At 35.3% G+C, this 24,457-nt stretch overlaps 3 protein-coding genes, 1 non-coding gene and 1 pseudogene across 5 annotated transcripts; 3 read left to right on the forward strand and 2 right to left on the reverse strand.

Moving 5' to 3' along the window:
* Positions 1–1,115: 1,115 nt before the first annotated feature.
* LOC121211051 (probable galactinol--sucrose galactosyltransferase 2) lies at positions 1,116–10,555 on the forward strand (annotated as a pseudogene).
* A 69-nt stretch (positions 10,556–10,624) lies between these two features.
* On the reverse strand, positions 10,625–12,719 carry LOC107946587 (protein-L-isoaspartate O-methyltransferase 1). Of its 2 annotated transcripts, none has more exons than XM_016880987.2 (4): positions 12,375–12,719; positions 11,650–11,920; positions 11,236–11,400; positions 10,625–11,016 (listed from the first exon to the last, which is right to left on the reverse strand). In XM_016880987.2, exons 1-4 carry the CDS (start codon positions 12,573–12,575, stop codon positions 10,769–10,771), a joined length of 885 nt encoding a protein of 294 aa, XP_016736476.2. In that variant the 5' UTR covers positions 12,576–12,719; the 3' UTR covers positions 10,625–10,768. The 2 variants fall into 2 exon arrangements, with proteins under 2 accessions (XP_016736476.2, XP_040939191.1); XM_041083257.1 differs by having other exon boundaries at positions 11,752–11,920; positions 12,375–12,691.
* Positions 12,720–19,364: 6,645 nt separating this feature from the next.
* Positions 19,365–21,665, forward strand: LOC107946588 (leucine-rich repeat receptor-like serine/threonine/tyrosine-protein kinase SOBIR1). The gene has a single exon (XM_016880988.2). The coding sequence runs from the start codon at positions 19,578–19,580 to the stop codon at positions 21,498–21,500; it is 1,923 nt and encodes a 640-aa protein (XP_016736477.2). The 5' UTR covers positions 19,365–19,577; the 3' UTR covers positions 21,501–21,665.
* A 740-nt stretch (positions 21,666–22,405) lies between these two features.
* On the reverse strand, positions 22,406–24,412 carry LOC107946589 (protein MHF2 homolog). Its single transcript, XM_016880989.2, has 7 exons — positions 24,181–24,412; positions 24,041–24,089; positions 23,907–23,953; positions 23,769–23,808; positions 23,641–23,694; positions 23,442–23,547; positions 22,406–22,630 (listed from the first exon to the last, which is right to left on the reverse strand). Exons 1-6 carry the CDS (start codon positions 24,211–24,213, stop codon positions 23,444–23,446), a joined length of 327 nt encoding a protein of 108 aa, XP_016736478.2. The 5' UTR covers positions 24,214–24,412; the 3' UTR covers positions 22,406–22,630; positions 23,442–23,443.
* Positions 24,330–24,401, forward strand: TRNAT-UGU (transfer RNA threonine (anticodon UGU)). Its single transcript has one exon. It is a non-coding gene; the product is annotated as a tRNA-Thr (tRNA).
* Positions 24,413–24,457: the final 45 nt, after the last annotated feature.

Genomic DNA, 24,457 nt, shown 5'->3' on the forward strand with positions numbered 1-24,457 from the left:
ATTTTCTAAAATAATAATTTTGGGATCTAAATAAGTTAATTGGTTATTCAAGTTTATCATACTAAAGTTTTTTATTTGAATTTTTTTTCAAATATATAGGGTTTCAAATTTAAGTGTTATAACATGAAATTAGTTATAATGTAAAATATTTTAGATTACATGTTTAACTTTTTAGTTGTAAGGACCATTGTAGATAGACGTTTTTAACTTTTTAGTTATAAGGACCATTGTAGATAGACGGTGTGTTTACTTGTAGTTAATATAAAACAGCGGTGACAGTAAAATTATATACTGTAACGATATTATAATGTGAGAAAAAAATTAAACGCACCATACTAAAAGTAAATGTTCATCTAAAAGAATCCTAAGTCTTGAGGTTGAATTGGGTTTGTTATGGCTTATTCATGTACTATAAACTTTGACATAAAAAGAATTCAATTTGTTGAAAGTTTATAACCCTCGTCACAATATATATACATATATACATATATATATATATTAGATTTTGTCACATTTACGACTTAGGTGAAAAAAATATTATATGTTAAAAAATTCATTTAATAATGAATATAATTGAATGGTAATAAATTTGTATTTAATATTATTGAACACATATTTGATCCTTAATTTATAATTTTTAAACATTTTATTTAAAAACGATATAAAAGTATAAAAAAAATAAAAGTGTCATAATCTTACTTAATTATAATTTAAAATAAAATATAATTTTATAATTAAATTGGTTATTCGAATAAAAATAACACTAATCTAATAAGTACTTAAATATAATTCTATTATATAGATTAATTATAATTTAAAAAATAATTTTCAGTATTTTCATAATTAAATTAGTAATTAAATTAAATTAAGAGTAACATTAATTCATTAAAACAATAAAAGGATAGATGTTTTGATTGATTGATAAATTAGAATAAATGGAGTTTGATTGGAGTTAAACTAAATTTCATCCGACCAGATAAAATCGAATCCGATGAAAGCATGTAGATGAACATCTTTCCAAAACTGATGTGTGTTTGACGTGGCATTGCAAAGCTGTAACTGAAGAGGAGCCAAACATGCAGCAGACCAAACTCTCGACAACATCGCCATCATCATCATCAAATCCAAGTCTAACCCCACGCTTTCATTCTTGGAGTTCACATTTTATTTGGATAACTATACGTCTCGCCGTTTGAATTACTTCAACCTATAAATAGCTGATCCCTTTCCATTGAAAAATCTGTCAAACGCGTCTTCTTTCTTCTTCATTTTGATTTCCTCAAACAAATGACAATCACAGCAGCGCCCTGTGTGAATGATGGCTGCCTCATGGTGCGGGGAAAGGTGGTTTTAACTCATGTTCCCACCAACATAATCCTTTCTCCGGGAATTTCAGGGGCAGCTTTTCTGGGATCAACTTCACCCATTCCCACTTCTCGCCATGTTTTCACTCTTGGGATTCTTGAGTAAATTCCCAGTTTCCTCCACTTTGTTCATACGAATCTGCCTCCTTTTTCATGAACTTCGGTTTCATCTTTTTTTTGGCTTTTATTATTACAGGGGATACAAGCATCTATGTCTGTATAGATTCAAAATATGGTGGATGATTCCAGGGTATGGGAAATCTGGCAGTGAAATTCCATTGGAGACTCAATTGCTTCTTCTGGAAATAAAAGAAGAATCGGTTGTTGAAGATGACGATTCTTCTGGTCCTCCCACACCCACCACTTTCTATGTTCTTTTCTTGCCTGTCTTGGATGGTGATTTCCGAACAAGTTTGCAAGGAACTCCTGCAAATGAGCTCCAATTTTGTGCGGAAAGTGGTCGGTATTTTATCTATAATTTCAAGTTTTCTATACGTTCAATCGTGTTACGATCTTCATATTTCTTAAAATAGGACATATTCGTATTCCACTCTCACATTATACAGTAGTAGCCTATAGGCTTACTGTTTGAATGTTCCAGGTGATGCCAATGTCCAGAACTCACAAATATTGGAGCCAGTGTTCATCAATTCAGGAGATAATCCATTTGAACTCATTAAGAATTCCATAAAGTAAGCTCAAAAAAGCAAACACGAAACTGACTACCAATGTTTTATCTGCTGCAATTTGTTGTCATTTGACATTTACCTTGTTTGTGTTTGTGTAGGATATTGGAGAAGCACAAGGGCACTTTCAGACATATTGAAAACAAGAAGGTATTTTATTAATCTTACACTGTTGAACATTGTACACATCAACATTTGTTGCATTCATAAATTTGGGATGTTTTGACGAACAGATCCCTGCACATTTGGACTGGTTTGGATGGTGCACTTGGGATGCCTTTTATACTGAAGTGAACCCTCAAGGCATCAAAGAGGGTCTTCAGAGGTACTAAAAGAATAAATAAATAAATAAAACTCAACGTTCATTTCTCCAAATTCATTACAAACCTCATGTTAACATTAATGGGAGACAACATTAATGGCAAACAATACAAAGTGGTGCAAGTTTAGCACCCTAAGGTTGACTTTGAAAAAGTGGCATGGGATAATTTTTTTTTGGTCCTTGAGATAATGGGCTATTTATTGTTTGGTCCTTAAACCTCAACTATAAATAGGCCTTCTCATTTCTCATTTCAATTCATCCCAACCAATCTTTCTCTCTTAGTTTTCTCTCTTCTCTCATTTGAGAATTCTTAAGGAATTCTATTTGTTTGTAATACTTTGAAGATAGTAAAGTTATCATCTGGTGTTAGTGCCCGAGGACGTAGGTATAATTTACCGAACCTCGTTAAAACTCTTGTGTTCTTTCTTCTCCTATTTTTCTTTCAATATTTGAGGGTATAATAGTAGTATTTAATTGTGCTATTAAATTACTATAGAAGGGATATTCTGTCTAAGGAAAGACTTGGTATTTAAGAGATCCATGTGATCCACCTCTCTTCCCTGGGAATTGAACTTTGTGTGATTTTTTAGTACAATAATTTACACGCTTCCGACCCTATTGGAACAACAAGTGGTATCAAGAGCCGAAGGTTAATCGTAGTATGCTCTGTGGTTGCAGTTTAAACTGATCTTCCACATCAGAAAAGATTTCCTTAGGTATATTGAAAGATTATGGAGAAAACGGTCGGTGTAGGAGCTTCAACATCGTCCATGTGGATAAGACCGACAATTGCAAATGCAAGATTGGTCGTGAAGATCTTTGATGGCACGGGCCATTTTGGTATGTGGCAAAGTGAGGTTCTAGATGCCCTTTTTCAGCAGGGTCTAGACATTGCCATTGATGAAGAGAAACCAGATGATGTACAGGAGAAAGATTGGAAGGCGATCAATCAGTTGGCATGTGGCACAATTCGATCATGCCTTTCTCGAGAGCAGAGGTATGCTTTTTCAAAGGAGACTTCTGCAAATAAGTTGTGGGTGGCACTTGAAGAAAAATTTTTGAAGAAAAACAGTCAAAATAAGCTCCACTTGAAGAAAAGACTGTTTCGCTTCACATACGTCCCAAGTACCACAATAAATGATCACATCACCAAATTTAATCAGTTAGTCACTGATTTGCTGAATATGGATGAGACATTCAAAGATGAAGATTTGGCTTTGATGCTGTTGGGGTCACTTCCTGAGGAGTTTGAGTTCCTAGAAACTACTCTACTTCATGGCAGGAGTGATATATCTCTGAGCGAAGTCTGTGCGGCCTTATACAGTTATGAACAGAGAAAGGAGGACAAACAGAAAAACTCAATCAGAGATTCAGAAGCTTTAGTAGTCCGAGGTCGTTCATACACTCGGAAGAAAACTCAAAAGGGGAGATCAAAGTCAAAGTCCAGACTCGGGAAAGATGAATGTGCTTTTTGTCATGAGAAAGGCCACTGGAAGAAAAATTGTCCAAAGCTGAAGAATAAGGGAAAAGCTGCTGTAGATGCTTGTGTTGCTAAGCATGATACTAGTGACTCTGAACTATCACTGGTTGCATTATCATCGTCGTTCCATTCAGATGAGTGGATATTGGATTCGGGTTGTACCTATCATATGTCCCCTAACCGGGAGTGGTTCTCTGATTTAGTAGAACTAAATGGAGGAGTTGTTTATATGGGCAATGACAATGCCTGTAAAACTGTTGGGATAGGTTCAATCCAATTAAAGAATCAAGATGGATCAACCAGAGTTCTGACTGATGTTCGGTACGTGCCCAGTTTGAAGAAAAATCTCATCTCATTGGGAGCCTTGGAATCCAATGGTTCAGTTGTTACTATGAGAGATGGGATTTTGAAAGTGACATCTGGCGCACTTGTGATATTGAATGGCATCAGGAAAAATAACTTGTATTACTACCAAGGTAGTACAGTTATTGGAGCAGTCGCTACAGCTTCCGGCAACAAAGAATTGGACTCAATGCAGTTGTGGCATATGAAGTTGGGACATGCCAGCGAAAAATCCTTGCAAATTCTGGCAAAGCAAGGATTGTTGAAAGGTGCAAAGGCTTGCAAATTAAAATTTTGCGAGCATTGTGTTTTGGGAAAGCAAAAGAGAGTGAAATTCGGTACTGCTATCCATAATACAAAAGGTATTTTGGAATATGTTCACTCAGATGTGTGGGGGCCTTCCAAGACACCTTCACTGGGAGGAAAACACTACTTTGTTACTTTTGTTGATGACTTTTCCAGAAGAGTTTGGGTGTATACCATGAGAACTAAGGATGAAGTGCTTAAAGTTTTTCTTAAATGGAAAACTATGATCGAAAACCAGACTGGCAAGAAAATCAAGCGGCTTAGGACGAACAATGGAGGGGAATATAAAAGTGATCCGTTCTTCGATGTGTGCCAAGAGTATGGTATTGTTCGACACTTCACAGTTAGGGATACACCACAGCAGAATGGATTGGCAGAGCGTATGAATCGAACATTGCTGGAGAAAGTTCGATGTATGTTGTCCAATGCTGGGTTGGGCAAGTAATTTTGGGCTGAGGCTGTGACATACGCTGGCCATCTTGTTAATCGTTTGCCATCATCTGCATTAGAAAGAAAAACTCCTATGGAGGTATGGTTTGGAAAACCGGCTACAGATTATGATTCCTTACATGTGTTTGGAACCACTGCATATTACCATGTGAAGGAGTCAAAGTTAGATCCGAGGGCAAAGAAAGCTCTCTTTATGGGAATCACTTCTGGAGTGAAGGGATTTCGTCTTTGGTGCTTAAGCACAAAGAAAATGATCTGTAGCAGAGATGTTACCTTTGATGAATCTGCCACATTGAAAAAGGTAGCAGATAAAGATATTCAGACGAGCAATACTCCACAGCAGGTGGAGTGTACTCCAAAACAAGTGGAGTTTGAGCAGATGGGGATTTGCCCAGTTAATAAGTCTAATTCTCCAGCCACAATGGAGGAATTAGAGGTTGAAGAGGTTCTGACCCAAGAACCACTAAGTACACCAGAACCAGTTGCAGTTGCAAGGCCATGGAGAGAAATTCGTAAACCTGCTCGATTTACTGATATGGTGGCCTACGCCCTTCCCGTTGTTGATGATATTCCTATCACTTATCAAAAAGTAATGCAAAGCTTAGAAAGTGATAAATGGAAAAGCGCCATGGATGAAGAAATGCAGTCTCTCCGGAAGAACAATACTTGGGAGTTGGCGCAATTACCGAAAGGTAAAAGGGCAATCAGATGCAAGTGGGTATTCGCAAAGAAAGATGGATCTCCTAGTAAGAAGGATATTCGCTACAAGACAAGATTGGTAGCTAAAGGCTACGCTCAGAAGGAGGAATTGACTACAATGATGTATTTTCCCCTGTTGTGAAGCATTCCTCCATTAGAATTTTGTTGGCCTTGGTAGCACAGTTGAATTTGGAGCTAGGTTAACTTGATGTTAAGACGGCTTTCTTGCATGGTGAGTTAGAAGAGGAGATCTATATGACTCAGCCCGAAGGATACACAGATGCTGGTGGTAGAAATTGGGTTTGTAAGCTGAACAAATCGCTATATGGATTGAAGCAATCCCCGAGGCAGTGGTACAAGCGATTTGATAGCTTTATGAGAAGGCAGAAGTACACAAGAAGCAAATATGACAATTGTGTATATTTGCAGAAGCTGCATGACGGATCTTTCATTTATCTACTCTTGTATGTTGATGATATGTTAATCGCTTCGAAAAGCCAAAATGAGATAGATAAGCTGAAGGCTCAGTTGAATCAAGAGTTCGAGATGAAATATCTAGGTGAGGCCAAGAAGATTCTCGGCATGGAGATAAGTAAAGATAGACCGAGAGGCAAGCTCTGTTTAAATCAGAAGCAATATCTGAAAAAGGTATTACAATGTTTTGGTGTAAATGAAAACACAAAACATGTAAGTACCCCACTTGCTTCTCATTTGAAACTTAGTGCTCAATTATCTCTGAAGACTGAAGATGAAAGAGAATATATAGCGAAAGTCCCATATGCTAATGCAGTTGGGAGTTTGATGTATGCGATGGTGTGTACGAGGCCTGACATTTCACAAGCTGTTGGAGTTGTGAGTAGGTATATGCATGATCCTGGAAAAGGACATTGGCAAGCTGTGAAATGGATTCTACGGTATCTTCGAAAAACCGTAGATGTTGGTTTAATTTTTGAACAGGATGAAGCACTTGGTCAGTTTGTAGTTGGATATGTTGATTCTGACTTTGCTGGTGATTTAGATAAACGTCGTTCAACTACGGGGTATCTGTTTACTCTTGCGAAAGCCCCAGTGAGTTGGAAGTCTACCTTACAGTCTACAGTAGCTGTGTCTACTACAGAGGCAGAATATATGGCAGTTACAGAAGCTGTTAAGGAGGCTATTTGGCTTAATGGATTGTTGAAAGACTTAGGAGTTGTTCAAAGTCACATAAGTTTATATTGTGACAGTCAGAGCGCTATTCATTTAGCGAAAAATCAAGTCTATCATTCAAGAACCAAGCATATCGACGTAAGATATCACTTTGTGCGGGAAGTCTTTGAAAAAGGAAAAATTCTACTTCAGAAGATTCCGACAGCAGATAATCCCGCAGATATGATGACCAAGGTGGTAATAACAATCAAGTTTAATCATTGTTTGAACTAGATTAACATCCTAAGAATTTGAGCACCTTCAGGTGTATGGCGCTCGAGAGTGCATTTGTAGGCACTACAAAAATAGCTTTATCGAATTTGGGGAGTTGAAGGAAGTGTGTGAAGATGTGATTATCCTAATCAAATCTTCAAGGTGGAGATTGTTAACATTAATGGGAGACAACATTAATGGCAAACAATACAAAGTGGTGCAAGTTTAGCACCCTAAAGTTGACTTTGAAAAAGTGGCATGGGATAATTTTTTTTTGGTCCTTGAGATAATGGGCTATTTATTGTTTGGTCCTTAAACCTCAACTATAAATAGGCCTTCTCATTTCTCATTTCAATTCATCCCAACCAATCTTTCTCTTTTAGTTTTCTCTCTTCTCTCATTTGAGAATTCTTAAGGAATTCTATTTGTTTGTAATACTTTGAAGATAGTAAAGTTATCATCTGGTGTTAGTGCCCGAGGACGTAGGTATAATTTACCGAACCTCGTTAAAACTCTTGTGTTCTTTCTTGTCCTATTTTTCTTTCAATATTTGAGGGTATAATAGTAGTATTTAATTGTGCTATTAAATTACTATAGAAGGGATATTCTGTCTAAGGAAAGACTTGGTATTTAAGAGATCCATATGATCCACCTCTCTTCCCTGGGAATTGAACTTTGTGTGATTTTTTAGTACAATAATTTACACGCTTCCGACCCTATTGGAACAACACCTCATACAACATATAATCTTTGTTCTGTAACTTGGGCAGTTTCTCAGATGGAGGCTGTTCTCCAAGGTACCTAATCATTGATGATGGATGACAAGATACTGTAAACGAGTTCCAAAAAGAAGGAGAACCACTCATTGAAGGGACACAGTCAGTAATGCTAATGTGCCCAGACTCGAGATGAGTGTTGGATACATTTTTTCATATATTTGAAGGCTCATACCACCTTACCCGTATTTGAATATGTACCGAGCTTGAGCCTTGCTTTATTAATCATGCTTCTTGCTGCTTTTCTTCTCTGTAAGGTTTGCAACTAGATTAGTAGATATCAAAGAAAACAGCAAATTCAAAAGTTCGGAATCGGATGCCTGGTGCAACAATCTCCATGAATTCATCAACATGATCAAAGGAAAATTTGGGTTAAAGTAAGGTTTCAATTCTGGAGATGAAAACTTCTCTATTAATAATATTCTATTGCTATGTTACTACAACTCTTCATTTTCCCTGGAAGTACCCAAGTCTGGCACTCACCCTAAGTCTGACTAACACAGGATTTATGCTGTTTTTTGCAGTATTTTTATGATGAAACTTACATGTTAATGCATGCAGGTATGTATACGTCTGGCATGCTTTAACTGGCTATTGGGGAGGTGTACTTCCATCATCTGAAACAATGAAAAAATACAATCCAAAGATTGTTTATCCAATCCAATCACCTGGTAATATAGGGAACTTGAGAGACATTATTCCGGACAGCTTGGAGAAGTATGGTGTGGGGATCATCGACCCTCAGAAAATCTTTGATTTCTACAATGATCTCCATAGCTATCTCTCCAGCAACGGCGTCGATGGAGTCAAGGTAGATGCCCAGAATTTCATAGAGACCTTAGGTTCTGGCTTCGGTGGATGAGTTTTACTGACTAGACGATATCAACAAGCACTCGAACAATCTACATCAAGAAACTTCAAAGATAATAATCTGATATGTTGTATGAGTCATAATTCAGACTCAATTTATAGGTAAAATTATATCATCAAATCAAAATATTTCCCAAGTTGCTAAGTTGAATGTAAGTACTGATAATAAAATGTTTGTATGATTTTCAGTTGGAAAACCAGCGCGGTTGCAAGAGCATCGGAAGATTTCATGCCACGAGAGCCAACATTTCAGACCCTACATATCGCATCTGTTGCTTTTAACAGTCTACTTCTTGGGGAGATTGTGGTGCCAGATTGGGACATGTTCCATGTATGCTGTTTTTCTTTTGCATGGAAACTTTTATTTGAATGCACATTTAACATCTGAATCACATTCAGAACTCCGGGTTTAACCCAGTTAGTTCATATAATCACCCTCAGGACTTAAACTGTGCCATCCAGTAGTTTCGGGCTTAGAATCCCAATACCTGCAATCCCTTCAGTATCCCCTATCTTCTACCCTGGATCACATAGAAGACTTCTTCTCGCTTATCACATGGCACAACCCAACTCCTAGTGTTCGTTTTCTTGTTTATTGCAGAGCAAACATGACACAGCTGAATTCCATGGTATCGCAAGGGCAATAGGGGGTTGTGCAGTGTATGTAAGGTTAGCCACAACTATTTGATAATTTTTTGTTCTTGTTATGTTTGAGAATAGGAACATTGTTATAATTTCTCCACTTATTATCACAGTGACAAGCCAGGCAATCATGATTTTGAGATCCTAAGAAAGCTGGTATTGCCTGATGGATCGGTTCTAAGAGCTAAACATGCTGGTCGTCCCACTCGAGATTGTTTATTCAGAGACCCTGTCATGGATGGCAAAAGGTAGAAGAAAATGCTGAAAACTTATTACAGATTTTGCTTTCAATATATATATACCAACAAATATGAAGTGATTTGCAGTCTTCTGAAGATATGGAACTTGAACAAATTAAGTGGAGTGGTGGGTGTTTTCAACTGCCAAGGAGCAGGAAGTTGGCCATTGAAACAAACAATCAAAGACATGCCAAGCACACCTTTGGTCATTTCAGGCAACGTTAGTCCCTGTGATGTCGAGTTCATTGAAGATGTTGCAGGGGAAAACTGGAATGGAGATTTTGCAGTATATGCCTTCAATTCAGGTTAACCTTTAAGCTGAATCTGAAATTAAAGCACAGGCGCACACATATATATTAACCTTTTCTTTTTCAACTGCAGGATCTCTCTCCAGATTGCCAATGAATGGAAATATTAAAGTGACATTGGCCACTCTTAAATGTGAAACATTTACCATTTCCCCAATCAGAGTGAGCAAAATCCATCCACCACTCTTTTTCTTTTTCTTGAAATATCTGACATCTGTAGTAATCTTTAAAACGATGTCAAACAGGTATCGGGTGAGGGTGTTCATTTTGCCCCCATAGGATTGCTTGACATGTACAATTCAGGAGGAGCAGTGGAATCCATTGATGAAAACATGAAAAATTCTTCAGAGTTCATAATCAAAATCAAAGTTCGAGGGTGTGGCAGATTTGGAGTCTATACAAGCTTGAAACCAAGTTCTTGTATTGTGGATATGGAAGAAGAGGAATTCATATACAATTCTGAGAATGGATTATTGACACTTGATCTAACAGGTGATTGCAATTTTAGAGATATTGAGTTTATATATTGAGGTATCATTTACCATGTCAAATGACAAAACTTCCATGCAGATTTCTCTTAATTCTTTTAAGCAATCTTAGTAACAAATTCTTTGTAAATCTATTTTGTCCTTAAATATATGAGAAATGCGAGTTGTACTGTGTTCTTCAAGTCAGTTTTAGATAATTTCGGGAGATGTTATTAAAATATTTATATCCGAACAAAAGAAAACATAAAAAATGAAACAGTAAACATACTCATCCCATAATGGGGATATATTCCTAGCATTCTGGAAAATGAACCATTAAACTACAAGCATTCTGCAGCACAATGGATAAAGTTTCAAACAAGCTTTAAGCCAATTGATGCATTTCCCGAATTCCATTAACTCTGCAACTGAGCATCACGACTCGTCAAAGGAACATACCGGACAGAACTCTCGCTTCGGATGCTAATCGAGCCATCCGGATTTTTGTCAACTACTTTCAAATCTTGGAATATATTTCCTACAGGAATCACCATCCTGCCACCCGGCTTTAATTGATCGAGGAGTGCCTGAGGCATTTCAGGTGCTGCTGCCCCGACATGTATAGCATCATAGGGTGCACATTCTGGCCAACCTTCCCTTCCATCTATATAAACAAAATCAGTTCATAAGCATTCAATGAAACATGGAGTCACAAACAGATTTAGATGATCCAATTTGTAGCCATGACAAGGTATAAATGAATTCTTTATGAAAAGATCCAGTCTCGAACCAAGAGATGCAATGCCTAGGTTGAGAATTCGAATTACAGTTTAGTTTAGAGCACAGTCTGTCAAAATACTGCAAGTTCCTGATAAGTACATACCGCCAACATGCATCGAAAGAGAGCCTTTTTTCAACAATGGAGCTGCAGCAGATTTTTCAATATTGTTTACGGAAGAAGCAACCAGTTCGGGAATGTGTTCAACACCGATGGCTCGACCCTGTGGTCCAACCATCATTGCAAAGCAAGCAGTCAAGTAGCCAGTTCCTACAGAACAAAGAAATTAGAGATGCTAAAGTTGATAGAGACTGCATACAATGACAGTAATAACTCTTTTCAATGATCCTCCCAAAAACCCCAACTCCCCACATTTAATGCCCCTCTTTTTTGCCTCAAAAGTCATAAACCATTCGTGAATGGATTGCTGATGGTTTTACAAAAAGATATTGCGTAAGTTACTCAGATTCAAAAAAAAAAAAAGATTTAGTGAAAAAAGCGTGGAGTTGCAAAAAGGACCTGAGCCAACATCTAGAGCATGCATGCCAGGCTGCAATTTTTCCTCCAATAATTGAAGGCAGGTAGCATGCATATGAGGTGCAGAAATGGTAGCATTGTAACCTATTTCCTGCGGACAGTCAGCATAAGCTGGGGTCTTATCTGGTACAAATAACGCCCTATCGATAGTCTCCATTACTCGAGCAACTTTCTCGGATGAAATCACCCCATACTGCTGCAAATGCTCCACCATTTTCTTGTTAGTGTTCATCCCACTTCGATCCCACAAGTGCTACAAATTATCAAGACAAGGGTTATGCACTGAATCTAACTCATTTGAATTGAACAAAAGAACAGCCCAACTCAATGAACAACTTCTCCTCTACTTTTACCACCGAATCAAAAGCTGTGTCATTCATGAGCATCATGGGTATACAAGTCCATTAAAGGTTGCAGTCAACAATCCCAACAACTCCACCACTCAAATGTGCCTTCCACATATAAGCATAGGTCTTTAGACTCTTTAACCAGGTTCTGTTTACAATTCATTGATAATCATTGCTTATATAATCCTCAAAACTGTCCCTTCAATTCATAGCTTTCAAACACCAAAAACAAACTATAATAAAACTCAATAAAAACTCTATACCAAGGTCATCATTTCTTGAAAAACCCACTTCCAACATGATCACATTAAATAACCCAGAAAGCAAAAATGATAAAGCCAGAGAGGGAGAGAGGGATACCTCCATGGTGAAGAAGAAAGAGTTAGAAGTGAGAAGAAGATTAAAGTTGGGGAGCTTAAGATTGTTAAATGAAGAAGAGAATAAGGAAGGAGAGCATGGTCGAAAACGGAGATGGTGATTAGTGGTGTGTAAGAGTTGCTTTAATGGTGACACGCAATAGCGGCATCCATAGGCATTCATTGTGGAGGATAGATTCATCATTTTTTAAAATTCTTCGTACAGTTTCTCGGCCTTTCCATCTCAACATATATTTTCAGTGCTAATCCTAATTCACACTTGTAGGGCTCTGCTCTCTCGGTCAACTTCAATTTCTCAACTATTTTACTGATCTGATAGATGTTTCTCGTGATGCTAAGCGGCTTTCAATTTGATATTTTCATTTCCTTCATTATTTGGGCCTTCGCCCCATTCATTTGGGACCGAATCCTGTTGGCCCCAACAATACTGAAAAATTTTTAGGCCTATTTTCTTATTTGAAAAAAAAAATTGCTAAAATTATTCTTAAGGTTAATAAATATATTAATTTTATTTCTATTTGTAATCAATTAAAACAAAAATATTATAAGATATGATAACTTTAAAAAGGACTATCATTTAGTATTTTGCTATTAGAAAAAAAACCACAAGATTAAGATGATTTCTCATGTCCCTTAGAGGTGTTTGGGTGAGGAATTTGTAGGAGGGATTTCATTTTTACTACCCGAAATGGATGGAAAAGTTATTGCCTGTTAACTTTTAGGTGATTTGACAAACAATGCAAGTTCAAAGGTTAAAAAAGAAAAAAAAAGTAAATGGAGAGCTAATATGAGTTTTTTTTGTAAAGTTGAAGAACCAAATAAATAATTATACCAAAAAAATTGGTGAGTATCAAAATCACATATATGAAATTTATCACATTTTTATTTTAAATTTTGGTAAATGAATTTTTTTAATAAAAGGTTAAACATATTATTAATTTTTTTTATTTATCAAAATTAGAAAAATGATCATTTTCATATATTTGATTTTGATACTCACTCAATTTTTTTTTATTTTAGATATTTACTAATTTTTTATTTATAAAAAATTTGAACAATGAGATAAAATAAGGAAAAAAGTGGCACTTGGAGATTTGGTTTTCCAAAGCAAGTTACCTTCTGCTATGTTTGATTTAGATATAATTACATCGACTTCACCCCAAATTACCAGTCAACATGAGAATTTGGGAATCCTCAATACAAATCCATATTATTCATGTAAATAAAAATTTGTATATTATTTAGGTAAATATTTTTTTCTATATTATTCCATAAAAAGCCGACCTAGACATTAGTCTAATGGATACTTTCTTCCTCTCTCTAGAAGAGCTTTTCTCTTAGAGTTATCCCCTTAAGTGCTCTAGTTGTTTTTTTGACAATTAATTTTTACCTCAATCTCTCTCTCTCTCTCCCTCCCTTACTCACTCACTCACTCTCTATCTACCCTTACCACTTGGATTCTTTTCCTCTTCCCAAAATTATTGTCTACCTAATTGTCATTGGACTCAACTTCATAATCGCCTATGCTTTGTTTTCCCCCTTAATCATTACCTAGACGATTTATTTTACTATTCTTACTTTTTCTTTTTCCTTATGATGCCTTGATACATGTCATTTGGATTGGGCATCACCCTTTGTTTCCTTAAATCTATTACAATCCCAAACATGAGCCTTCATCATTTTAAGTGGCAAAAATATCCAATTATGTTTCCTCCATCATCATTTCCCCTTTTAAATATGCATGCAACACTTCCCTTGCCCCATTCTCTTCACATTCGTTTTCGCTTTGTCATAAACCCAAATCCATCCTTTTTAACTCTTTTAAACCTACATGAGCAAAAATCCCCTTCGTGATTAAAATTGGTATAAGAGCATAAAGTTAAATATCTCTTCTAATGAGTATAACAATATGCAACAGTTTATTCAGGTAAAGTTCATCCCTAGATAATGCTTTGGTACGAAGAGATCCAATTTCGCCTTTAGCAGACGTGAGTTGGAAGACAACAAAACCTATTGGAACATTTTCCTCATTGAAAATATCCATGACTACAATTAACTTTTCTTCTAATCCTTTAAAGGCTATTAAAAAAAATTGGAATATCTAAGGTCATATGACAATCTCCTCAAATGACAATGTGTTTGTTTCCTTCGCTTTGACTATATGGTCTAAACCAATGTTCATCTATTAAGAGGGCCCTTAATTGTTGATGAGACCCTTCTAATGATAGGAAGATAGATTCCCAACACATACCTTAACTTTGATCTTTTCACATCGCTCCCTATCTAGATCCAAATTTGGGGCTTATCGGTAGAATATCTCAAGTCTTCAATTGCACCTAATTAGGGTAAGTTGCAAGTGACATACTTCAAGTAGGTGAAATGATAGTCACCCATGCAACATCCACTGCCTAAGGGTCTGTGTTGATAATATCTTTGGAGGTCTCTTATCGTAGGTTGCACTATCCAGCTAGAGGGTGGCGTCAAGAAGTAGATTGACTTCCGCTATGAACGCATTTGCAAAATCTACATTCGATGTGGAAAAATAGGAAACTTTAGGAATAGTTGCCCTCATGAAAACTTAGAAATTGAAAACATGATAAATGCTCAAATTCAACATTCATTTTACATTCAACATGTACCTACAGTTCCAGATCGTTTTTATTCCATGCGCATGTATAGGTGGATTTTGAAGTTTCGAGAAGTGATTCAGCATTCAATCTGCAGCCCTCGACTCAACAAAGTTTGTATAGTCTCCTTATGTTTTTTTTATAAATGGCATGGACCTAGGTTTTGAATCGGTTTTTGTAATGTATATGATCTCTTGGAATATTGAATAGGTAAATGTCAATTGAAATTTATGTTTATGAAATGTTAATTTTTCAAATGCATATATGATCTATAGTTTAAATGGTTCTAAAGTTGAAATTGTCTTGCGCATTATGGTCAGTTTTGAATGTTGAATGGTTACGTTGTTGAATTTGATGACCATACAATTATGGTAGTTTATTAAGTGTTTGGTAGTGTGATTTTAGTTTCAAGTGAGTAGATGTGGAAAATTGGCTATTACTAGGCCATTGTGAATTGCTACCATGTGAGCCTTTTGAAAACAGTCAATCACGTAAAGATGTAGAATTCTTAACGTCGTGACGACGGGAAAGAAGTGAGTTACGCCGCGACCTGGAACTCCCGAAGTCGCTACATTGGGTTATTAAAAGAGTTTTCATAAGCTCGTATAAGACTCGATTATGATTGTAAAACATATTGTGTGTAATGACCCAAAATGCATGGGCATCGAAAAAGTACATTATCGGGCCTCTGTCTCAATAAACCGAACATGTAAATAATTATTAGAAATACCTATGAGTCTAGTAGTGTGTCTAATTAGGTTTTAATTGAGTAAATTTAGCTTAATTAATAGTAATTAGGAAAAAGAATTAAATTGAATAAAAGATAAAAATTGAATTATAGATTAAAAGAAAATAAAAGGGACTAAATAGGCAATTAAGCCTATTTCAATGAAAGAGGCTGAAATGTGCATAAAAATCTTAGATTTTTATGTTGGTTAAATATTAAATTATATTATTAGATCATATTTTAAATTATATAAATTATATTATATTATATTATATTATTATAAATAACTAAATAATTGACATATGTATAGTGTGAATAAATTACATGTGTAATAAATACATGTGGGCAATTGTAAAATACTAATGTATTTTCTTGTAATTTAAGTAAATAGATATTTATTATTTATTAGTATTATTTTATTAAATTATAATTTATATTAAATATTATTGATATATTATGAAATAAATTGGAAATAGACAAGTGTATGGTGATTAAATGATACATATGTAATGCATATATTTATACAATTGTAATATATTTATTTAATTACTTATTATTTAAGTAAATAGATTTTTATATTAAATTACATAAAATAAATAAAATCATGACAAATGAAAGGTGATGATTTAGTACAAGTGTATTAATAAAAATACATACATTTGTAATATTTATATCTAATTAGTAAATAGATATTTATTGTTTATTATTATTAAGTTAAAAGATATTTATTAATTAAATAATTATATTATAAGATTTTTGTATTATTAACAAATTAAATGGTGACAATTGTAATCTAAATATTTATATTTAAATAGATATTTATTATTATTATTATTATTATTATATAAAGAAAAGAAAGAAACAAAAGGAAAGAAAGAACAGAGACTTTCGAAAGTAAGAAGAAAGAAAAAGGGGAAATAGAGTTTTTAAAGTTTGGAGTTTAAATTGGTAAGTCAATTAAGCCCTTTTCTCTTAAATTTGATGTTTTTAAAGCTTTAGAACAAAGTTTTGATGAAATTAAGTTAAGGTTTTGGAAGTTTTGAGGTTTTTGAATATAGTTCATGTTGAACAAAATAGTGAATTAGGGATTTAATTAAATGAATTTCAAGTTAGAATTGATAAAGGGATAAAATTGTAAAAGAAGCTATAAGTCTTGTGATAGAGGGATTAAATTGAAAGAAATTTTAAATTAGGGTTTATTATAAATATTGAATAGTTGAGTTTCATATGGCAAGAAATTAAGTAGAAAAGAAGTATGAATTTAAGTTAGAAAAGTAAGTAAACTTAGTTAGGATTAAATTGAAAATAAGTAGGAATTGAATAAAATTTAATTATTTATTATAATTTAATGTTGTAATTAATAGTGAAAATTATTATTTTCGTAGCTAGCAAAGAACCCGAGGTATCGGTACCGAAAGGAAAGGAAAAAGTTGTCGAGGAGTAATCGAACAAATTCGGGTTTGTATTACTATAATTCAAGTTATTTATTATTAAGTATTAAGTTTAGATTTATTTATTTTAAAGTAAGTAAATATTGAGGTAAGTAATTTTATTGAATTGAATGAGAAATACATGTTGGCATTACTATAATTCGAATTTAATTATTATTAATTATTGAATTTTAAGTTGATATGCATAGTAAGTATTAGTATTGAATTGTATGAAATTAAATTGAATTGTGATTATATGTGAATAATTGAAATGCATTTTGAATTGAGAAAGTGTATTGAATTATGAATATGTGAATTGAAAATTTGATTGAAAAGTGGAAAATGATTGAATTGAAAATGTGAGAAATTGTAACTGATTTGAGATTTATATGTGATACAGAAACCCTATTAACTAGTCGGGCTGAGTCGGATATAGTTGGCATGCCATAGGATTGGAAGTGTTCAGGGATACTTCGACCTCGAGTTAATGAGACATTGGATGTCACTATTGTACTTTGGAGAGATTCGATGAGGTGCTAGGTACCACTTTACTTCGGCTAGGCCGATGAGACACTGGGTGTCAACTTTGCTTTGAACTATCTGATGAGGCACTGGGTGTCATTCTGGTGTGTTTGGTTGGATCCGTGTATCCGCCAAAGTGCGGGTCTGTTAATAGGGTGAAAAACTGAAATGAGAAATATAAATTGTGGATTGAAATTGAGATTGGAAGTGGAAGGCATGAACTAAACGTTGATGTTGTGAAGAAAATTGAAGTCTATGATATTTGATTGAAATTGATAAATAGTTGAAATTGTGTTACTATTATTAACGAATGAAGTTTAAGAATGAGTTAATATTTGAAAAAATTCAATTGGTATATGTTTAATATTTATATTTCATTATTGTTATTATAGTTTGAATTACAGTAATACAACCGAGTATGTCTATACTCAACGTACAATTATTTTCCGTGCGCAGGTCAGTAGGAGTCAAAATCTGGTCCAGCATTCAACCAATCCCGATCTCAGCAACCTTGGTGATGTATATTTTATTTTGGTATATGTGGCATGTACCTAAGTTGTATTTTGAGTTAATGTGGTTTTGGATTGTAAGGATAATATGTGATGATTTAAATTGGTAAATGAAAGATTAAATAAATGAAATGGTATATATATAACATTATGTTTGAATTGGTAATTGAATAGAACTTTTAATTTAATTTGAATAATGGTATGAATGATCATATAGTAAATTCTAGTATTGATCTTGATATGTTTTAGATGTTTACATGTATGAATTGAATTGGTTATATCATTGGTATTGGATTGGTTTTGGTTTGAAATTGCAGAGAATGTTAGATGTTTATGAAGGAGATTATATTGAGTTAAATTTTTTTTTAAAATTTATGAAAATTCTTCGAGAACCTGGATAAGTCCTGATCCACTTCTAATACGTGTTTTGGGTCTCGAGGGTCGATTATAAGGACTTAATGATTAAATTTATACTTTGTATGTTAATTATTTATGAGTTATTTGTAATTTGTTTGATATATCCGGTAATGCTCCGTAACCCTGTTCCAGTGACGGTATAGGATTAGGGGGTGTTACATTGTGAATGTGTAATATACTTAATAGCATGTGTAAATAGTTAAAATTGAATTATAATTGATCGTAGTTGTTCTGACAACAAATGTAACATTTCGTAACTTGGACCCAATAATAATGTAGAATATGGTGATTTAACAACAAACACTAGAATCAATTTGTTTAGCTTGAGGCATTAGGTTATTGCATAGGTTAAAGGCTAGTATAGATTAGTATTGTGCATTTTATTTGCTTATTTGGATAAATAAAACCAAATAGAATATTGATAAATAGTTGATTTTGGTGAAATGGGTGTCTATGGTTGTGGAACTGGAAAGATTTTAATAACATTGAGGAGTGTCGACTTCAGGACAGCACTGAAGAAAAAGAAGAAAGAAGATCTAAGGGCTAAAAATAAAAGGAAGACTTAAAGACTCGTTGGGTTGACTTGACTGACTCAGCCAGAGTTGACTTGTATATTTCTTTGAAGTTTCGCTCATGGCGTGGGGTAAACGATGGAGAAAAACAACCAGTTGTAGCGTCTGCTTTGGTTCCATACTTCACTTTAAACATCAATATGAACATATTAGTTTGAGGATATATCATGCACGTTCAAAGAAATTACAAAAACTGACCTAAATATTACATTTGGAAAAAAGAGAGCAAATGACAAAAAGCACTATGTGGCCATCAAATAACATAATTATTTTCTTGCGAAAAAACGAAAGGCCCAGTCAACACTAACCATCAATATTAGTTCTATTTAATTATGAACTAATTAAATATCCAAACCTTCCTTCACATCCCTCCGCCACAACAATGGCATTCTCTCCCGCCAATCGCCACCCCCACCTCCTCTTCTTCACTCTCCTCTCTCTCTTCCTCATCTCCCATGCAAGGCTAACTCTCCACCATTCAGACTTGAAAGCTCTTTCCACCATCGTTAAAAACCTTGGCATCAACGCTCAACGATTCCCTTCCACTAATCCTTGTACCGCGGCCGGAGTTTTCTGTGAGCGAAGGCTCACCCACAACGAAACTTACGTTCTTAAAATCACCAGGCTCGTATTCAAGTCCAAAGGGTTGGATGGGTTTCTGTCTCCTGAAATCGGGAAGCTTACTGAGCTCAAAGAGCTAACTGTTTCTCACAACAATATTGCTGATCAAATCCCCGCCCAAATCGTTGACTGTAAAAAACTTGAAGTTCTTGACCTCAAAAACAATATGTTTGATGGTGAGATACCATCGAATTTGTCTTCTTTGATCCGTCTTCGAGTTCTCGATCTGTCCTTCAATAAGTTTACCGGCGACTTGAGTTTCCTGAAGCATTTTCCCAACCTGGAAAGCCTTTCCCTTGCAAACAATCAATTTTCCGGGAAAATCCCACCATCCATACGTTCATTTCGAAACCTTCGATTCTTCGACTTCTCCGGGAACAGTTTCCTTGAAGGTTCAGCTCCATTGATGAGCAAAGCTGATGAAGCAGCAGTGTCCAGGTACCCCAAACGGTACGTTTTTGCCGAGACAAGGAACTTAACAAGCAATAATGGAGGTCCAGCTTCAGCTCCATCACCATATGGAAGCAGTGAAGCCCCCGCCCCTACTCCAGTATCATCACCTAAACACAAACACAAAAAAAGTATCAGGAAACTAATGGGATGGATTTTGGGGTTCCTCGCTGGAGGGACAGCTGGCAGTTTATCTGGGTTTGTCTTCTCAGTGATGTTTAAGCTGGTGATTGAAACTGTTAGAGGAAGAGGCAGCGACTCAGGTCCATCCATATTCAGTCCATTGATAAAGAAAGCTGAAGATTTAGCATTTCTAGAGAAAGATGATGGGTTGGATTCACTAGAGATCATAGGCAAAGGAGGGTGTGGGGAAGTTTACAAGGCTGAATTGCCAGGAAGTGATGGCAAAATGATTGCTATTAAGAAGATTATTCAGCCTCCAAAAGATGCAACTGAATTGACTGATGAAGATAGCAAGCTTCTGAACAAGAAAATGCGCCAAATCCGATCGGAGATCACCACTGTCGGTCATATCCGCCATCGGAATCTTCTTTCTTTGTTGGCTCACGTTTCTCGACCCGACTGTCATTACCTTGTGTACGAGTACATGAAGAATGGAAGCTTACAAGATCTCTTGCAACAAGTTTCAGATGGTACAAGGGAGCTTGATTGGCCCGCTCGCCACAAGATCGCCGCCGGAATTGCGGCAGGGCTGGAATATCTCCACATGCATCATAGTCCCCGTATCATTCACAGAGATCTGAAACCTGGAAACATTCTTCTGGATGATGATATGGAAGCTAGAATTGCGGATTTCGGGCTTGCCAAAGCCATGCCCGATGCAAACACCCATGTAACCACTTCAAATGTGGCCGGAACAGTGGGATATATAGCACCGGAGTATCATCAAACACTCAAGTTCACTGATAAGTGCGATATCTATAGCTTCGGGGTTATACTGGGTGTTCTAGTGATGGGAAAGCTTCCATCCGATGAGTTCTTTCAATTCACTGATGAAATGAGCTTGGTGAAATGGATGAGAAACATCATGGTTTCGAACAACGCCATCCAAGCTATCGATCCTAAACTTCAGGGAAAAGGGCATGATGAACAGATTGTTTTGGTCCTGAAAATCGCCTACTTTTGTACTTTGGATGATCCAAAGGAGAGGCCTAGTAGCAAGGATGTGAGATGCATGTTGTCTCAAATCAAGAGCGAAGAGTCAAGCCAATAATTAATGTCAGATCACGATGATGCAAGAAGATCAAGAATATTTGAATAAATTTTAGTTTATGCAACATGTTTTCTCTTTCCAACATATGATCCTTATGCTTTGTAACTGTAATTGTAATGCTTGTAAGAAATATAATCTATCTGGCTTTTGGGTTGTGCACCTAAATTAGAAATCTCATGGGTCAAATTTACATATTTGTTGTTGTAAAGGGAACAACTCGAAAATGTTGAATCGGAACATATGGGTCGCCAATGGGGGAGCAATACGATGGTGAAACATGTTCTTCTTTGGTGCAAAATCGGCCGTATCTTGAAAATAATGGTGCTAATCCCATGGGAATATGACATATTAAATCAATCATTTCTTCTGGCCGACAAAAGCAGCAAATAACGTTCCCGATCATGACATGAACAGAATTTCTCATTAGCTCCCTCTCCTTTAAGAAAAGCTTTGCTTTTCAAGCATTGAAAAGGTAAAATTCAAAGAGAATTTATATTAACAAGAAACCAATTCCATTATTATTATTGCACAAATTAATCAAATTTAGTTAAAATTTTGGGTTATAAAATCACCTTAAAATTGAGTTAAACAGGTCCACAACATAAAATAAAATAAAAAGTCCATATTTTTTAGTTTAAAGAAGTCGACACCAAGAATCTGGTTTTACCGATTATTAATCGTTTGTCAGTTTGTCAATTTTCCAGTATAATATATTGTTCAACCGTCTCTACCTGGTTGAACTGGCCGGTCCGTTCTTTTTTACCTGTGAACCCAGGTTCATCTGTAAACCCTTTTCATGAATGAAAACAGAAAACGTAGCGTGATGAGATCAAGAACACGATCTGTACACTATCAATATATCAAAACAATTACTTAGGTTCACCACTGTGTAATCAAATGTCATGTCAACTAAAATCGACCTCGGTCATATTAAGCCATTAATACTGTAGTAAGTTCATAGGAATAAAACACTTGGAAGATATACTTGATACTAAATTACCACTAGGCCAATAAAGTCTACTTGTCCACTACACAATCAATAAACAATACGATAATACTACCTACAAGCTGATGTAGAGATACTGCATTGATGTCTATCAGTTCCAACGAATTAGTTAGCGAGCTGAACCCTGGTCAGATGTTAAGATACAAATAAAGTTCAATTAGCAGTCTAGTTGAATGTTTCAACTTTCTACAATCAAAGCTGTCGGCAAGACAATCCCAACATCTAGTAACTACAATCAGATAACTCCAGGTCTATGCTTTATTTTCTATTAAAAAATCAATAAAGAAGATAGAATAAAATGCCAAATATCATGGATTTTTTTATGATATTGCTCCACATTATGGATCACAATTAGCCAAGTTAGTAAGTAGTACCAACTTGCTTGATGAATGAGAAACCTATAGTATCTTGTGTGGTTTTGGGAATAGTCAATTAGTAAAGCAGAAGAAACAAATATGCAACATCAAAATAAACCAGTACACATATTCTTCAGATAAATCAAACTACAGGGTAAAGGAAAGTATGGCATTCTGAATCACCACAGTGACCTATATACTATTATGCAACTTCACAATGCAATAGGTTTAATTTTGATCAACTAAGCTTCAATCGCAACACAGAATTCATCAGATTCAAGCTATGTTGCTCTGATCTTCATTTTTCTTTAAATACCAATATCCAACACCTATGTCCAACTATATTCCAACATCGATATAGAAATTTCAACAACACGGAAATCTTGAAAATTTTGTAGGACACTTAAACCCAAGTCCACATAATAGCATTCTAGTACTTTTCAATTTTCTAACAATTTCTATTTTTACCAATTGGTTGAAAAAAACAGCCAAATTAAACAATTTGCTTTCGATTTTTTCCCCTCATTTGTACAACAATCATACATAAAAAGAAAAAAAAAGGCATTCATTAATAAGTACCCTTAAAAATCCAGAAGTAATTGAGGAAGAATCCTTTCTAAATGAGTTGGTTCAATCATGGTACTACCCTCAGCTTCAGCAATTGTACCAGCTCGCTGAATAGCCTCTGTGTTCAAAACAAAATTGGGGTTTTATTTTATTTTAAAATTATAATCAAAGTTCTAAAACAAAAAGAAATTTTCCACAAAAAAAAAAAAACCTGTGATAAAAATCCGAAGAAGTTCACAACTCAGCTTCAAGGCATTTGTATTAGCTGCAATCGAATAGTGTAAAGAGTTTAAAATTCAGTGACAACAGATCATATTTTCAGTTGATCCAAAACATTACCGGAAGTGGGTCGATTCTTCTTTGATGTTCCAGCTCCAACCTATAATTGAAGAATCCAAAAAGGATAAAAGAAAGCAAAATAAAAGATTTTACAGAAGAATTTTAATTTGAGAAAATTGAAAGAAAAAGGAAGGGTACCTCGGAATCTCCGGCCTCAGTGTTTGGGAATCCGTTCCTTTCACGCTCTGGAAGGGAATCAGTCACAAACCCTTAAATCTTTGAAGAGAGAGAATAAAACTGGAGGAGGAAAAGGGCGAGAGGGAATTGCAAACCTTGAGCTCTTTTTATCCAAATGTGCTTGAAAATGGCTCTAATTAAATCCTTAAAACAAGGAAACAAAAACAATGTATCAAGCAAATTGATTCTAATAACCCAAAAGTAAGGAAATATTTTGGGATAATATAGGGATTACTGGTTCGAAAATGGGAGCTTCATTGTCATCCATGGCCCAAGTGAATCCGCTTTCTGCCTTCTCGCTTCTTCTTTATTTGAATCTTTTTGCTTTTGTTAAATTAATTACATTTGTATTAATATAGCCTATTAAACATTTGGCAACAGCTAGCCCCTATAGCTCAGTGGTAGAGCGTCAGTCTTGTAAACTGAAGGTCCGTAGTTCGATCCTGCGTGGGGGCATTATTTTTAAAATCCGTCGGATTTGGGACTCATAAACCCCAGGCCTTCATCCTTAA

Source organism: Gossypium hirsutum, chromosome A12 (assembly GCF_007990345.1).
Source record: "Gossypium hirsutum isolate 1008001.06 chromosome A12, Gossypium_hirsutum_v2.1, whole genome shotgun sequence".
In the NCBI taxonomy this organism is placed as follows: Eukaryota; Viridiplantae; Streptophyta; class Magnoliopsida; order Malvales; family Malvaceae; genus Gossypium; species Gossypium hirsutum.

Coding starts and splice junctions, on each gene's coding strand:
- LOC107946587 (XM_016880987.2), bottom strand. CDS start 12,575: ATGATGAATCTATCCTCCACAATGAATGCCTATGGATGCCGCTATTGC. Junction 11,921..12,374: donor CTTTCTTCTTCACCATGGAG/GTATCCCTCTCT, acceptor GATAATTTGTAG/CACTTGTGGGATCGAAGTGG. Junction 11,017..11,235: donor TCTTTCGATGCATGTTGGCG/GTATGTACTTAT, acceptor TTGTTTATATAG/ATGGAAGGGAAGGTTGGCCA.
- LOC107946588 (XM_016880988.2), top strand. CDS start 19,578: ATGGCATTCTCTCCCGCCAATCGCCACCCCCACCTCCTCTTCTTCACT.
- LOC107946589 (XM_016880989.2), bottom strand. CDS start 24,213: ATGGATGACAATGAAGCTCCCATTTTCGAACCA. Junction 24,090..24,180: donor AAGCTCCCATTTTCGAACCA/GTAATCCCTATA, acceptor CCTTGTTTTAAG/GATTTAATTAGAGCCATTTT. Junction 23,809..23,906: donor CTGAGGCCGGAGATTCCGAG/GTACCCTTCCTT, acceptor CTTCAATTATAG/GTTGGAGCTGGAACATCAAA.